Genomic DNA, 16,344 nt, shown 5'->3' with positions numbered 1-16,344 from the left:
ATGAGTAGCATTGACTGAACAAAGCTCTTTCTCCCTACAGGAGAGAATGAACATATGCCGATGAATAATCCTTCCACACAAATTTACCAGGTAAAGACAAATAGATTGTTTTGAACAGTCCTATGTGTTATAGTGATGACTGTCTTATATGTATAGTTTTTTTAAGTGCTCACAAATGCTTCCACATATATCATCATATTTTTTCACTTAACAAGTTCATTATATTTAGATAGGAAGGGTAGAGAGCACCATTCCCACTGCACTTTTGAGAAAACTGATTATTAAATTAAAGGACAACTTAACCCAGCTTATAAAATACAGCATCACCACTCCCACATCAACTCTGCTTTGCTTGCCTGCTGCCACCATCACCATGCCCAGGGGTACACCGTGCAATAACATTTCCAGCAGAGAGGAAGAGAGAGCAAGATCTATTTTTCTTAGCTTCCTATTTTAGCAGGGAGAATTGAGAATCGAAAAGGCGTTAATATTGCAAATGCTAAAATATGGTGATAGAGAATAATTGAAGGTCCTTTAAACAATGGGGATAATTTAATTTACAAGGAAGATGAAAGTTGTGGAAAGCACTTTGTAATATATCTGCCATCAGGGTCACATCTGACTACTTTGGTGCTGGGGTCCAACCCCAGCGGGTCCAGGGGTCCCCAAAGGTGTAGACGGAGTCGGCCAAGAAGGAAGGACACGGAGACAGTGTTCAGTTGATCAGCAGCCTAGCCAGGATCTCCAGCCAGGATCTCCAGCCAAGTTCTGGTCTGGATCTCCAGAGAGGTTCTGCTTAGGATCTCCTGCCAGGGTCTGTGTCCATGTTCTCTTGCTAGGTTCTCCAGCCAGGTTCTGTAGCCATGTTCCCTTGCTAGATTCTCCAGCCAGGTTCAGTCACCAGGTTCTCTTGCCAATTTCTGTAGTCAGGTTCAGTCCAGGATCTTTTGCCATGTTCTCTCCAGCGAAGTTCTTCTGTCTCTAGAGAACGTTCTGTGTAGGTTCTGTGCCTAAGTTCCGCCTCTCTTGGTTCTGTATTCTAAGTTCTGAGTTCTGCTGTCTTGTTACATCTGTATTTATACCAGTTGATTCAATCCTATCAATCTCTATTACAAAGGTTAGGGCGTTTCTTATCTCCATTCCAGGGAGTAAAGATTATGTAGCTTAAGCATGATTGTTCCTAGTTAAAGTGATTAATTACCCGCCTGGCACTTAGTTAAGAGGTTTTATTCCCTCCCTAACTTCAGGGGAAAATCCCTACCTGGGGAAACAATCTTTCTCAGAGACCTTGGTTAAAACACATAGTGCCAAGAAGGTGAGCAAACATATTAAGAACAATATGCCATATATGCCAGGTCCCTTGAAACAGCAAGGATGGACCGGCTCCCGGCACTTTGGTTATCTGAATAGTATTTATTTGGCTTCTATTTTCCAACTTTAAATTTAAAGTAAATTTCTGTCCTTAAAAATATAGAAGTTTATTCTGACATAATTTGTAACGTAAAAGCAGCTAGGGAAACCTGTGCACCGGTGGGGTCCCTTGGCCTGGCCTGCGGGGATCGGGCTGAAAATGTCTCTCTGACATCCTCTGAGGGGTCCCAGAGGGGTTGCAGATTGCGAGAGGGCAGTTCTCGGGTGATGCATCTTGGAATCGGGCTCCTTCCTCTCTGGTTCCAGGTACATCACCTGAGAACCGCAGCTGCCAAGTCACCTCAGCTTGGCAGCTCCTGTGTTGAGCACCTGCCCCCTGGTGATCATTGTGTGTTATGCCTATTGGTCAGATGGTTGTTTAGGCTTTTATATATATAGATAATTACTCTGTGCAAAGTCTACTGCTTGGCTTAATGGGAGATAAAACAAATGGAACAGACATTCTCATTGATTTATTTTTTATTGTCTAAAGTTTTACATTTGTCTTCTTTTTCCCCCCTACCCCCAGCCATTCCCACCCCATGCAAGCCCCCAGATTTTTTTTTTAATCGTCACCCAAGGATATTTTTCCATTGATTTTTTTTAGAAAGAGTGGAAGAGAGGGAAAGGCAGAGAGAAATATTGATGTGAGAGAAACACATTGATTGGTTGCCTCCTGCACGCCCCCCCCAACCCCCCCTGACCAGGGCCCAGGCCAAGGAGAAGCCTACAACCGAGGGACAGACCCCTGACTGGAATCAAACCTGAGACTCTTTGGTCTGCTGGCCGACACTCTATCCATTGAGCCAAATTGGCTAGGGCCATTCTCACTGATTTTTTTTTTTAAAATATATTTTATTGATTTTTTACAGAGAGGAAGGGAGATAGAGAGTTAGAAACATCGATGAGAGAGAAACATCGATCAGCTGCCTCCTGCACATCTCCCACCGGGGATATGCCCGCAACCCAGGTACATGCCCTTGACCGGAATCGAACCTGGGACCCTTCAGTCCGCAGGCCGACGCTCTATTCACTGAGCCAAACCGGTTTCGGCTCACTGATTTTTAAGTGTCCTGGTAAATACATACAAGATAGACTGTTGGAAGGATTACAACAGAAGCTCTGGTAAAATTCTATGAGATATGGGGGAAGGATGAGTTAATATTGACTGAAGGATGTAAACCAGGGGACAAGTTTATAATTTGGTAAGTGTATATGGGGAAGGATATTTTAGGCAGAGGGACTAGCTTGAACAAAGGCCTGGAAGTGAGCCTTCACTCAATGCTGATTTGATGTCTCACTTGTCCAAAACCTTCCCTGCCCACCTCCCTCTGTTAATGTCTGACCTGTGTATGGCATTTGAATGAATGTGAGTATCTCTTTAAACTCAGGTATGATTTAAAGTCTATCACAGATTCTATGTAGGTCACTCCCTGAATGTTGGCTAAATATAGCTGTGGGGGTGGCCTCATTCTCTTATTGTATCACAAATCCAAGTGCATCTGTTCACAGTGGAACAAATGAAGCAGTGGAAGTGAAGTTGGTCTATATGACCTCTATGATGCTGTGATTATAACCCCATTCTTGTTTTAAAAGAACACTTTCTAAGCCCCAATTTGCTTACTCCAAGCAACATTTAACCAAGAGAAGATGGAGAAATTAAGAAAGAAGAAGAGGAAGAGGAAGGAGGGGAGCAGGGCAAGGTTACCTGTAATAGAATACAATCTACACTAAAATGGGAGAGCAAAATGTGAAATTTGAAGCACAACATGGCATTTCAGTCACTTTATCTTCTTATTTAATTTTCTTGATAGAGTCCTCCATTCTTACATTATAGTAAATATTAACTTTTTTTTTTATTGTCTATCTCTTTCTAGAATGTAAGCTCCAAGGGCAGGATTTAGTACATTTTGATTTCTGTTGTATTCTCAGCATTAAGTACAGTACCTGGAATATAAAATATATCCAATAAATAATAGCTGAATGAATTAATGAATATCTGAAAAATGTGTATATTGCTTGGAGCCAAGAGGTCTAATGCAGTCATTCAGTCTGGTACCAAATGGTGTTTGGAAATTGTCTGGTTCTATGGAAAAAAGAATAGATCCTCACTTCATACCCTAATCAAAATAAACTCTAAAGTGTTTAAAGGGTTAAATATAAAAATCTACACTAATAAAAGAGAAACATGCAAATTGGTGTCACTCTGCTATGCCCGCCCGCTGATCAGAGCAACTATGCAAATTAACCTAACAAAGATGGCGGTTAATTTGCATATGCAAGCATGGAGCGAAGACTGAAGGCTCTGGTTGGAGTGAAGACTGAAGACTGAAGCCTTGCTGTGGCCGGAGGGGAGAAGCCAAGTCTCGAGGCTTGGCTTCTCAGGTGTGGCTGGACCAAAGGCCTGGGTCCCAGGTGCTGAAGGAAAACCGGTGCTGGCAGCCAGGGGAAGGGAGGCCTATTGCGAGAATCTTTGTGCAACGGGCCTCCAGTAAAACCATAAAAGTTTAGCATTAGTGAATATTTGTTTCTGGATGTGAAATATTTAAGTGAAAAAGCACTAGAAGAAATCACAATGGAAAGGGTTAGAGTTCATCCACATCACAACTAACATTTTTCCCAACATAAATATATTTTTTAAAAATTCAAAGGCAAATAAAAAAAATTGGAAAATCCCTACTATTAACCCTTTGTAGTACTTATATATTCATAGAAATTAATAAAAAAGAAAACTTCTGAGACCTCAGTAGAATATAGGCAAAGGACACAATTTATGAAGGTAAAATTATAAATGTCTACTTAACTAATAAAGAATTTAAAGATAAAAAAAAATTATAAATGTCTAATAAGTTGACGCTCAAAGAAACAGTGATTAAAACAAGGAGTATTATTGTTTTACTACCTAATTAGCAAATAATAAAATAATTAATAATATTTCAAAAAATATTTTTTTATTGATTTCAGAGAGGAAGGGAAAGGTAGAGATAGAAACATCAGTGATGACAGATAATCATTGACTGGCTGTCTCCTGCACACCCCCTATTGGGGATTGAGCCCACAACCTGGCATGTGCCCTTGGAATCGAACCCAGGACCCTTCAGTCCTCAGGCCAACACTCTATCCACTGAGCCAAACCAGCTAAGGACATAATATTTAGTTTTGATGAGTGTGCGTAAATTGGCAGAAACTTCAATGAAAATTATTAGTTAAAATGTAGTAAAAATGTTAAAATGGTCATACCTCAGTTGGCTCTTTGTTTTTTGGAAGGACTTGACCTCCTTGATAAGAGTAAGAGACACAGAGACCCAAATCAAGTCACAGAATGTACACTACCATCTTCCAGTTCATTCCAGGCAGAATTACTGCCAGGTCAGATGAGCTAGTGTGGACACACTGACAGCTCCTTGGCTCAGTATATTTCTTTTTATTTGAACTCAGATCTATTTTCTTTTCTCTCATCCTTTGTCCATTGTATGTAGCTCTCTCTAAATCCACCCTTATCTCTTTTTCAGAGTCAGATTGTGTTGCTTCACTCTTGATTACTTCATTTTGCATATGGATTTTTAAATTATGATTACATTAACATGAGAAGTGGTGGGGGTGGTTCCACAGTTAAGGTAACAGATGTGTTAACTGCACAATTTAGTCCCAGTGCAACCATCACATTAATGATTTGAACTTCGACATGTTTTTGGCTCACTTGAAGCCTTAGGAATGTAAACACTGCAACTTCCTCCATTTATATTATGTTTCTTATCTTATTTGAGACATGTTTTTCTAATTATACTAATTTAGGATATTACACATGATACAGAATGTTTCCAAGAATATACAACCATATTATTATAACTTTCAAACACTCTGGTCAAATATGTTTTGTATATGTATTAATTGAATATACTATCTCCTTCCAAAACTAAATTTCCCTTAGGGTCAAATATGACCTAACATCCTTTAACTCATAGTAAATTTATATTTAGAAATTTATCCTAAAGAAACAATCTAAAATACACACAAAGCTTTAAATAAAAAGCATATGTCAGCATTATTTATAATATTGAAAAGTTACAAACAACATAAATTTCCAACAAGGATAAATGGGTAGCTAAACTCTGCCATAACATAGGATGGAATATTATGTAGTCATTAAAAATAGACATTTAAAAAATGAAGGATATGGGAAGGGGTTTATATGAATGTTAATCAAAAAGAAGGGGGCAGAATCAAAATATATCTGTAGTGTGATTTCAACCATATAAATATCTGCATTCAAATGCATTGGACAAAACAGAAGGAAATATGCCTAAACATGAATGGTTATATTGAAGTAATGAGATTTGGGGTGATTCTTTTTTTTTCTTTTTCTCTGTAATGAAAATAATTTAAGAAAATGAATCATGTGCCAAAAGAACCTCCAATTAAAAAACTATGGGAACCAGTCCTACAATAATAGGTTTTATTAAGCTGCCATTGAAAGTTTTATAGGATTTATAAGTCCTGTTTGAGTCTCAGTCGCTTTTTACCTTTGAGGAATATCTTCTAACCCTAGAGAAGTTAACTCTATTAGGCACCCAGGGATCAGTAAGATCAATTTCCGGCATACCCGGCTTCATATCAGTTTCAATAGTGCCCTGTAATGACTTTAAGGGTCAACTTCTGCAGGGAGTATAGAGAAGTAGATTTGGGAAATTTACTCTCTTTTTTTATTTATTTTATTTTATTTTTTATTTCTTATTTTTTTTTAAATATATTTTATTGATTTTTTACAGAGAGGAAGGGAGAGGATAGAGAGTTAGAAACATCGATGAGAGAAACACCGATCAGCTGCCTCCTTCACATCTCCCACTGGGGATGTGCCCGCAACCCAGGTACATGCCCTTGACCGGAATCGAACCTGGGACCTTTCAGTCCGCAGGCCGACGCTCTATCCACTGAGCCAAACCGGTTTCGGCTACTCTCTTTTTTTAAAATAATGATTTTTTTATTATGAAAAATTGACATTCAGATGAGCCTGAAAAGATCATAGTGGGGAATTTACTCTTGACTTGCTCCCCACTTTGTGTTTTGTTTTTTTAAAAATATATTTTTATTGATTTCAGAGAGGAAGGGAGAGGGAGAGAGAGATAGAAACATCAATGTGAGAATCATTTATCGGCTGCTTCCTGCACACACCACACTGGGGATTGAGCCTGCAACCCAGGCATGTGCCCTGACCAGGAACTGAACTGTGACCTGGTTCATAGGTCAATGCTCTACCACTAAGCCATGCCGGCCGGGCCCCACTTTGTGTTTTAAATCATTGCATTTCTGGGGATCAATAAAGAAGCCTAAAATTAGGGAGGTAGAAGCTGGCAGAAAGACCATGTTTCTTCTGTAGCAATCCTGGTTAAGGGGAAGCCAAAACAATTATCTTGGCATCCTTGCCATCATGTGCTACTTCAAAACACCTTGGCTTTTGCTCTTATAGAGCACTTAGTCAGGTGGTGTAGGAATTTGGCATGTCTTGAAGAAGTTTGCCAAATGTTGACATTCCTGAGTTTTCAGGGTTCTCAAGGCACAGGCCCAATCCCCTGAATTTGCCTCATAGTAGCCTTCTGAACTTGATAATGGGACAGAAAGGAAGGAGAAGTCCGTGTGAAAAAACACACTGGAACAATGTGTATACTTTATGAAAATTTAGTTTGATGGATCTTTGGTGGAAAAGAAACTGGAAGATGTTGACTAAAACTCATCTTAGGAAGAGTTAAAACACACACACAACAGCAAGAGTTAAGCCAAGAAAATAAAGAAAACTGAGAAACAGAAATTAAGAGCAGGAAATAGAAAGAATTCGGACTCCTCTCCCCTATTTCTTTAAGCCTAAGATGCCCTCTGTGGTACCCTAGGCTTCGAAGTACAAGTCTTCCCTGAACCTGACTCCAGTGGGAGCCCGCCTTCAGCGGCAGGATGGAGGGATCATAACCTCTCTAGAGCAGCTTCATGAAAAAATCAACGAGATGAGCAACGTGTTCAACTCGCTGGAGAACAAGGTAGACACCCATTTCTAAATCTTGGGGTGGGCTGAGGGCTGTCAAGTAAGAAAGCTGAAGAAAGAGCAGAGTAAAAGATATAAGTCCATGTCTTCAGAGTATTTTTTATTCAAAAATGAATGGCCAGCTGGCCCTGGAAAACCAGTCGGTAGCAACTAAAGATACCAAGGACCCACACATCCTAAAAGGGACAGGCTGTGTCAGGGGTGTGACTGCGCTCACTATGGCATCGCTCCCTGGCTGGCCACTGGTTGTGAAGCTATATCTAAAGCAGTAGTGTTGCTTCAGTGGCAGGTACCCAATGGGCTCAAAGTAGTATATGTGAAGGAAAATGGCTCACAGCTCAAAATGGTTTCAAAATTCTCAAAGTCCCTATATAACCTGTCAGAGAAAAATTTTGATAGTTTTTAATTTTTCGAGAGCTGGGGTTCTACAAGTGAGGAAAAATCCTTCTGTTGTCTTTTGGCTCCTGGGGAAACTCTATGAATCCACCTATGAGAGCAGTGATTATGAAACCTATTTCTGTCAGACACTGGTTCCCTCCGTTTTTCAAGCAGGACACCTGAGTGAATTTCAGAGCGCCTGCATGAATGCTAGGTTTCCTTCCTTCAGTTTTAAAACTTGCATACATTTTGCTTTGATATTAGATAGCTGTGGATTTTGCTTATTTTGCTCACAGATGAATTTACATAATGAGAATTACCAGATCAAAAGTAGTTGATCTGGAGATCTAATCCATCATGATGACTGCATTAGGACATGTGCTAAAATCCATCACAAAGAATAAATAAAATTTAAATGATTGGAATAAAAAGCAGATTGCTCATGTTGTTTCCCAAACACTCAACAGGTCTGGCTTTTTTCTCTCTGAATGATCTCTTCGGTTCCTCTCATTTTTCTCAGCCCTCAAAAGAAACCTTTGTGAACCACAAAATGCTATACTTTAAAAAAGTGGTGTACTTATAACTAAGTCAGTTTATCGTGGGAAGTGCAATTGGAACCATTTAGACAACCAGATTCTAAAATGTTTAGAAATACACATTTGAAGGAATTTTGTTCAAGTACCTTTAAAATTAGAATACTTGCCCTAACTGGTTTGGCTCAGTGGATAGAGCATCGGCCTGCGGACTGAAGGGTCCTGGGTTCAATTCTGGTCAAGGGCACATGCCCAGGTTGCAGGGTCAATCCCCAGTAGGGGGCATGCAGGAGGCAGCCAATCAATGATTCTCCCTCATCATTGATGTTTCTATCTCTCTCTCTCCCTCTCCCTTCCTCCCTGAAGTCAATAAAAAATGTTAAAAAAATAAAGTTAGAATACTTGGTGGCTATCTTAATTATAGAACAAATCTTCTAAAAAAGTCTGTTTTACAGAGAGATCTGGAGCTAAGAGTTCCTCTACTTAGCAGAGTATAAGATTATACATGTCAAGAAAGTAATGTTATCTTATTGTTATTAAGTTATTGTCTGTTGGAAATGCTTATTTTTTAACCAAGATTTAATGTACATTTACTCTTAACACATGGAACATATAAAGATTTCATACTGAATAAATGATATTCATTTAGCCAAAAAAGGAAAAAAGGAGGAATTTACATCAAGTTTTAGCTACATTGTTTGAAATACAAATATGCAGATTTTATCACTGAAAAAAAATCTCAATTGTGTTTCTTCATCAGGAACTTTGGAAATGCTTTTTCATTTGTTCAATAAATAAAACTCAATTTTAGAAGTGCTCCATTTTCTCCACACTTGTTTGTGCTTAACTTAAAAGAAACAATTAATTGTTGAAAGTATTATATATGTTCCCCTTTCTTCCCCATTGACCCCTTCAACCCACTCTCACCTCTCACCCCGGGCTTTTACCACACTATTGTCTGTGTCCATGGGTTATGCATATATGCATACAAGTTCTTTGGTTGATCTCTTCCCACTCACCACCCATGCCCGCCTTCCCTCTGAGATTCAACAGTCTGTTCCATGCTTCTATGTCTCTGGATCTATTTTGACCATCAGTTTATTTTGTTCAATAGACATGTGATACTTGTCTTTCTCTGACTGGCTTACAGTATTTTACTTAGCATTATACTTTCCAGGTCCATACCACCCTAAACACGCCTGATCTTATCTGTGCTTAACTTTTTGATTTGCCACTTAAAAGGGGAGAATTAAAATTTCTTAAACACCTTCAATGTACCTAGCATGTACTAGGACAGGCACCTTACCTACATTTATTCATTTTAGTATCAAAACAGCCTTGTGAAATAGGTGTTGTTATGGTTATTTTATGGATGAGGAAACTGCTACAAAGAGGTTAACCAACTTGCCTAAGATCTTAGTATTTGTGGGAAAGTGCTAAGATTTGTACCCTATCTGACTCCAATATTGATCCCCTTTTCATGTGTGTAAGTTGACAATAGAAGTCCAATGTGTGCACTGCAACATGACCAGACTTGACTGCAGAAGATGAATTATATCACTATCAACAACATGCTGAGCTCCGACCATTGTAAATACTTCTGTGCCTTCCTTAAAGCATACTGCCCCTGAAAATACTATTAATTCCTTTTTCATGCTATCACTCAAGAATTAAAAAAAGTCTTCCCTTTTAAAGAAATTCTCAGATGTGTTTAGTTATCACCCTTTTTATCATTTAATTTTTTAAGGAAATAACTAAATTTCTTCATATTCTCCTAACAACCGGGATATGACCTATCTATCCTTTTTCTCATGGAATTCGAAGAGGTACAGGACCAAGACTGTTTTTCACATGCTTATGTTGTTTTTCAAGTAAATCTTATTTTTTAAAAAATATATTTTTTTATTGATTTCAAAGAGGGAGAGGGAGATAGAAATATCAGTGATGAGAGAGAATCATTGACTGGCTGCCTCTTGCATGCCCCCCACTGGGGATTCAGCCCTCAACCCAGGCATGTGCCCTGACCAGGAATTGAACAGCAACCTCCTGGTTCATAGGTCAACGCTCAACCACTGAGCCACACCGGCTGGGCTCAAGTAAATCTCATTTTAATAAAAGGTTAGGATACATAAGTGGTTTATAGGTGCACTTGTAAAATTAATTATTTGCGTGCTTTCTTGTCACTATCAAGCAGCAGCATGTGCTGTATAAAAAAGACCTTCTTTTCTCTAGATCAGGGGTGGGGAATCTTTTTTCTGCCAAGGGTCATTTGGATATTTATAACGTAATTTGTGGAGCATACAAAATTATGAACTTAAAAATTAGCCTGCTATATTTGGTCAAACATTTAATTAACTCACCCCTAATGTCTTGGTAGGGCCAGACAAAATGATTTCACAGGCCTCATATGGCTTTTGGGCCAGACGTTCCCCATCCCTGCCTTAGATGCATGGGGCCAAGGTTGCCTTAAGTTGTCCAAACTTTAGTGTAACAGGAAATGTGGTCTGTAAATTTTCAAGAGCCTGGTTTCTCAAACAAAAAGAAAAATTCAAAAGGTCAATGGTGCTATTTATAATTCTTTATAGTAAACTGAATTCACTCTTTGTGCATTATTTAGTTGCAGGCCCTGGCCTCTGAACTCAAAACTGGTTTCACAGAAGCAATGCAAGAACTGTCAAGAATTCAACATGGAGAATATGCTTTGGAAGAAAAGGTTAAGACCTGCAAATGTTCCATGGAAGAAAAAGTTACTGAGATGAAGAATTCATTAAACTATTTCAAAGTAGGCCCCCCTCTTCTATTTCACTGCTGAAGAAAGATCCTTGGTCTTGGTTACACAAGAAGAAAACTTACCTTTTCACATAGCAGCCAAATAGAAGAATATTTCCTCCATCCCATTCACTAATTATCATGGAAAAATATATATTTTAGGCTTTTCTTTTTTGGAACTTTGTGTTAAAATTAGAGGCCACAGAAGTAAAATTTTCATCTCTCATCCACTGATTGATTCATTCATTCAACAAATATGTATTAAAAGCTTACTGTATACTAGATACTATATTATATATTTTTAGCCCATATGCCAGATTAAATGCATACTGATGCTTACTTTTTAGGAAGAGCTGAGCAATGCCATGTCAATGATCCAGGCAATCACTTCCAAACAAGAAGAGATGCAACAGAAAATTGAACAGCTTCAACAGGAGAAGCGAAGAGAATCTCGAAAAGTGAAAGCCAAGTGAGTTTTCTACAAAAAATTGACCAAAGGCAAAGCCGTAAGTGATGACTTTACAGAGACACCAAGAACACCTTCCTCACTATCAGTATATAGCTAGCTGGCCACTGGGATCTATGGGTCAGCATCTGATAGAGGTTATAGAGCCATAAAAGTTGGTTAATACTAAGAATTGATATTAACTATTAAATGGAAATGCACTTAATAGGCAGTAAAATGAAAATGGTATAAAATGGCATGTAGAATTTGATTTCAACTGTAAAATACAGCTAAAAAGATATTTTATTTTTTTAAATATATTTTTATTGATTTCAGAGAGGAAGGGAGAGGGAGAGAGAGATAGAAACATCAATGATGAGAGAGAATCATTGATTGCTGCCTCCTGCATGCCCCACACTGGGGCTTGAGCCCACAGCCCAGGTATGTGCCCTGACTAGGACTCAAACCATGACCTCCTGGTTCATAGTTCAACACTAAACCACTGAGCCATGTAGGCCAGGCAAGACATATTTTCAAATAACTATTGTTGTGTTAAGATGGGAGGGTCACCAGTGATTTCCTTTTTATATTAGTTTTCTAAAATTTATCTAATGCTATTATTTTCTTCTACCATGGAAAATAAGTTTATATTAAACAACTAGAGGTCCGGTGCACAAAATTCATACACAGGTAGGGTCCCTCGGCCTGGCTGGCAATCAGAGCCAATCAGGGCCGATTGGGGTCCTCCAGCTGCCGGCCGGGGCCTCCCTTCCCTGGCTGCTGGCTACCGGCCGGGGCCTTCCTTCATTCCGTGCCACCCCCTGGTGGTCAGCACATGTCATAGTGAGCGATAGAACTCATGGTCTCCCGGTCAAACTTCCGCAGGGACACTTTGCATATTAGCCTTTTACATATATAGACTAGAGGCCCGGTGCATGAAATTTGTGCACAGAGATGGGGGTCCCTCAACCTGGCCTGCAACAACGCCAGCGTTCCTCGCCCCACCCTCTGGCCCGAGGCCCCTCTGTGTGGCTGGGGCACGGATGCTGGGCTCACATTGCTGGGGCGATGCCGCCAGCATCCTGCCCTGGCCACTATGGGCGCAGCCTTCTTTGTTGCAGAGTGATGGTTAATTTGCATATTACTCTTTTATTAGATAGGATACCTCAACCATGTTGACTCACTCAAAGTTTCACCACTAAACATACATAATCTTTATTGTTATACTAGAGGCCCAGTGCACAATATTTGTGCACTGGGGGAGGGAGGAGGTGTCCCTCAGCCTGGCCTGCACCCTCACAGTTCGGGACTCCCCTGAGGGGTGCTTAGTGCTGCCATGGAGACAGGAGAGGCTCCTGCCACTGCCACTGCACTTGCCAGCTGTGAGCCCAGGGCTGAGCAGCGCTCCCCTGTGGTAGCACACTGACCACCAGGGGACAGCTCCTGCATTGAGTGTCAGCCCCTTGGTGGTCAGTGCGCATCGTAGCGACCGGTCGTTCTGTCGTTTGGTCGATTTGCATATTAGGGTTTTATTATATAGGATGTTTTTAATAGCATCAAATTTAAACTAGAAATATGGCAATAACATCTGTGTGGCTCTGAAGAATGGCTAATTGTTTTCAGCTGAAGACCTTCTGTCTCCTGGTACCATTGTGTTGCTTTGTTAAATGAATGTAAATCATCCTAAGCAAATTGTCACCACTGCAAACTCTATAAAGACCCTGATGACAGGGAAGCCAGTAACAGAGAAATAAGAATGTAGATATTACAATTAGGTGATTTATAGATATTTAAAATTTTTTCTTCAACTTTGGTGATAAATTAAGTTGTTAGTGTTTGACCATTGTTAATTTTATATGGTTCAACACAATAACTTAGAAATTTTCTTGAATTATTCTGAACTGAATCTCTTCCGAACCCACCAGGTATTAACACCTTTTGCTTCCCTTTCCTAGGAAAACTCAAAAAGAAGAGCATGGCTCACAGGCTGGGCCTGCTCAAGCACAAGGAAGTCCTTTCCGTTCAATCAATATCCCCGAGCCTGTTCTTCCAAGTGAAGACTTCACAAACCTCTTGCCTTCTCAGGCCTATGAAAAAGGTACAGCTCACAAATCATATTGAATTAGCCACGAATTTTTTCCTTGATTCTGAGGGCTTAAGTAATCATCAGAATGGGCCTAAAGCCTTCATCCTTGTTAGAGGAAAATGGTGTATTGCTCAGAATTTTCCCTCTTGCATCTGGAATTTAAAAGAATCCAGAGGATCTGAGAAATCAGGAGAGTCTGCCTAATTTAAAAAATGTTTTCTTTTTTGGGAAAATACTGGGTGTTTTGAATTTCAAATGGACCAGAGATAATTTGTTGTACAACCATAAGAAGGAAAATGTTTAAAAAATTACTCTAATAAATCATTTTATTTCCCATATTACTTTCTCAATCCTTGTCTCTCTGCATAGACATTTTAAAGTAGCTATATTCTTAGCATGGATAAAACTGTGTTCTGCTTCTTTTTCAGCAAAGGTTTCACTGACATGAGAAAGATATATCTACCCTAACTGCAGGCAGTGCCCTCATGCAATCTAACTCTGTACTTCTCTTTTTCTGGAAAACCAGAGCTGGTGCTGTCTGTGGGCTGAAACAGTCACCAGCCACAACCCTGTCCTGAGAGATGTTAGGACAGATAATAGAAATTGTAGTTGGGCAGTACTGAAGAAACTGGCATTCCAAGGGATGTCCGCAGACATTGGTTAGGGACCTGTGTTTAACTCAGGAAAAGAAACAAAACAAAAAATGATTGATACTTCTTTGTATCCTCAACAAAATCTAGCAAAGCACCTACAGGAGAATGAATGTAGATATTAACAATGTTTAGGTGAATTTTCTTTTCTTTTGGTTGTATGTAGAAAGCCTCCAAAAGAGGCTCAGTGACTTCTCAACCAATTGTAAAGTCCTCAATTGGCTTAATGAACAATTTGGCTCATATAGTCAATGGCAATATATGTGTTTTGAATAACTGAATTTAAAAATCTAAATCAAATGGCTTTTAATCAGTATAAACTTTAAAGTACAGATTTGCTTTTAAAAATTTTTTTATCCACTTGAGCAGTTATTTTAGAGATGGATAGGTGCAGCCTGGGAAAACTCACTTGATCCATCTGGGATGTGGGTTTATGGTAGGTGGCTCTATATTCTTTGCTCTATGTCATGAAGAGCATGACATAAAAGATGGTCTTGTTAGGGGAGATTACAGGAGGGGCTTGGAAAGTAGAGGTCAGATCAATGCCAGGTCTGGGGCAACTAAACATTTTCACAAGAGAAATGATTAGAAATTATATTTGTAAAGTGTCCAGATGGATTTAAGTGAGCTATTTAATGGCAACTCCTCCTTCCTTCACTGTTGTGTAGGCATGGCTTATATAATTATATAACATAATTATATAAATAATAAATTATATAAATAATAATAAATTATATAACATAATTTATCCTACCAAGTTGCCGCAAAAATTTGGGGATAATATGTCACAATAAGATACTATGTGTTGGTGGTAGGTTATGTTAAACTCAAGATCAAAAGACTAAACTTTCAGAAAGGATTGACTTACCCACTATTAATTATAATACAGTACCCCCAAATTCAGTAGCTTAAAATAGCAAACATTCATTATGTCACAGTTTCTCTGAGTCATGAATATATATATACAGCTAAGCTGGGTGTCTCTGGCTCAGCTAAGCTGAGGTTGCAGTCAAGCTGTTGGCTATACCCACTCGTCCTTCCTTCTATCCATTCATCCATCCATTCACCCACCCCAGGCATTGATTTAAATGATGGGATATAGTAATGAACAAAACAACAAAAATTCCTGCCCTCATGGAGAATTGGTTCTGAAGGAAACAGACAATGAACAAGATAAATAAAATACATAATATGTTAGATAGTGACAAAGAGAAAATAAAGAAACATAGGTGTAATTTTATAGTGTGTACCAGGAAAAGACCGGAAGGAAGTGAGGAAGTTAGCTATGATACTGAGGGAAAGAAAGGGAACAGCCACTACCAATAGGAGATGCAGTTTTTTTCTTTTTAAAAGAAAGGGAATAGCAGGCAGGGAAGAAGGGCAGATATTTTAGGGTCTTAAAATCATTATACAGTCTTTGGCTTTTGCACTAAAATGGGAAGCCATCAGAGGGCTAAGCAGAAGAACGACAGGATCTGACATATTTTAACAGCACCATTCTGACTCCTCTCATTACCCTCTTCACCATCAGTTAAGCAATAATTTAGCTCTTACTGTGTGTCAGGTACCACTTTAAGCAGCTTACAAATATTAACTGATTTAATACTTATGGTAGCCTATGAGATAAGTACCACTATTACATCTTTTTACAAATGGGAAAATAGCACTTGTCACATTATATTGTGTTTTTTCCCCACTGCTGTCTCCCCCAGAAAACAGTGAATTCTGTGAGTCTGTCCCTAGTGTCTAGCTCATAGAAGGTGCCCAGTCCACGTTAGTGGAATGAATACTGATTGAAGGCTTTCCTTTCTCTGCAGCCCAAGAGTCCAGATCCATGCATATAGGAGATAGTAATGTGAAGGGAATGATGGGTCCTGGTAAGTGGCTCTTCTTTTTTCTTCTAGCAATTCCATCCTTTCCATTTTTTCACCTCCCCTGCTTCTACTCCCTCAGTGCCAAACCAAGTATTAAAGAACTCAGGCAAAATGAAGCATACTGGTTATTAAGATTCTGAGACATGTGTTGGAGTAGATCAGTGA

The 16,344-nt window shown here is 39.2% G+C and overlaps 1 protein-coding gene across 1 annotated transcript in view; it reads left to right on the top strand.

Moving 5' to 3' along the window:
• Positions 1-16,344, top strand: part of ARHGEF33 (Rho guanine nucleotide exchange factor 33) — a 42,829-nt gene continuing 26,485 nt past the window's right edge. Inside the window, 5 exon segments of the mRNA XM_036334786.1 lie at positions 1-90; positions 10,973-11,137; positions 11,472-11,593; positions 13,525-13,667; positions 16,123-16,182. Of these exon segments, the coding sequence (XP_036190679.1) occupies positions 1-90; positions 10,973-11,137; positions 11,472-11,593; positions 13,525-13,667; positions 16,123-16,182 (580 nt within the window).

This window comes from Myotis myotis, unplaced genomic scaffold (assembly GCF_014108235.1).
Source record: "Myotis myotis isolate mMyoMyo1 unplaced genomic scaffold, mMyoMyo1.p scaffold_m19_p_14, whole genome shotgun sequence".
In the NCBI taxonomy this organism is placed as follows: Eukaryota; Metazoa; Chordata; class Mammalia; order Chiroptera; family Vespertilionidae; genus Myotis; species Myotis myotis.
The sequence above is the reverse complement of the archived record's forward strand: the minus strand, read 5'-3'. Positions and strand labels throughout refer to the sequence as shown.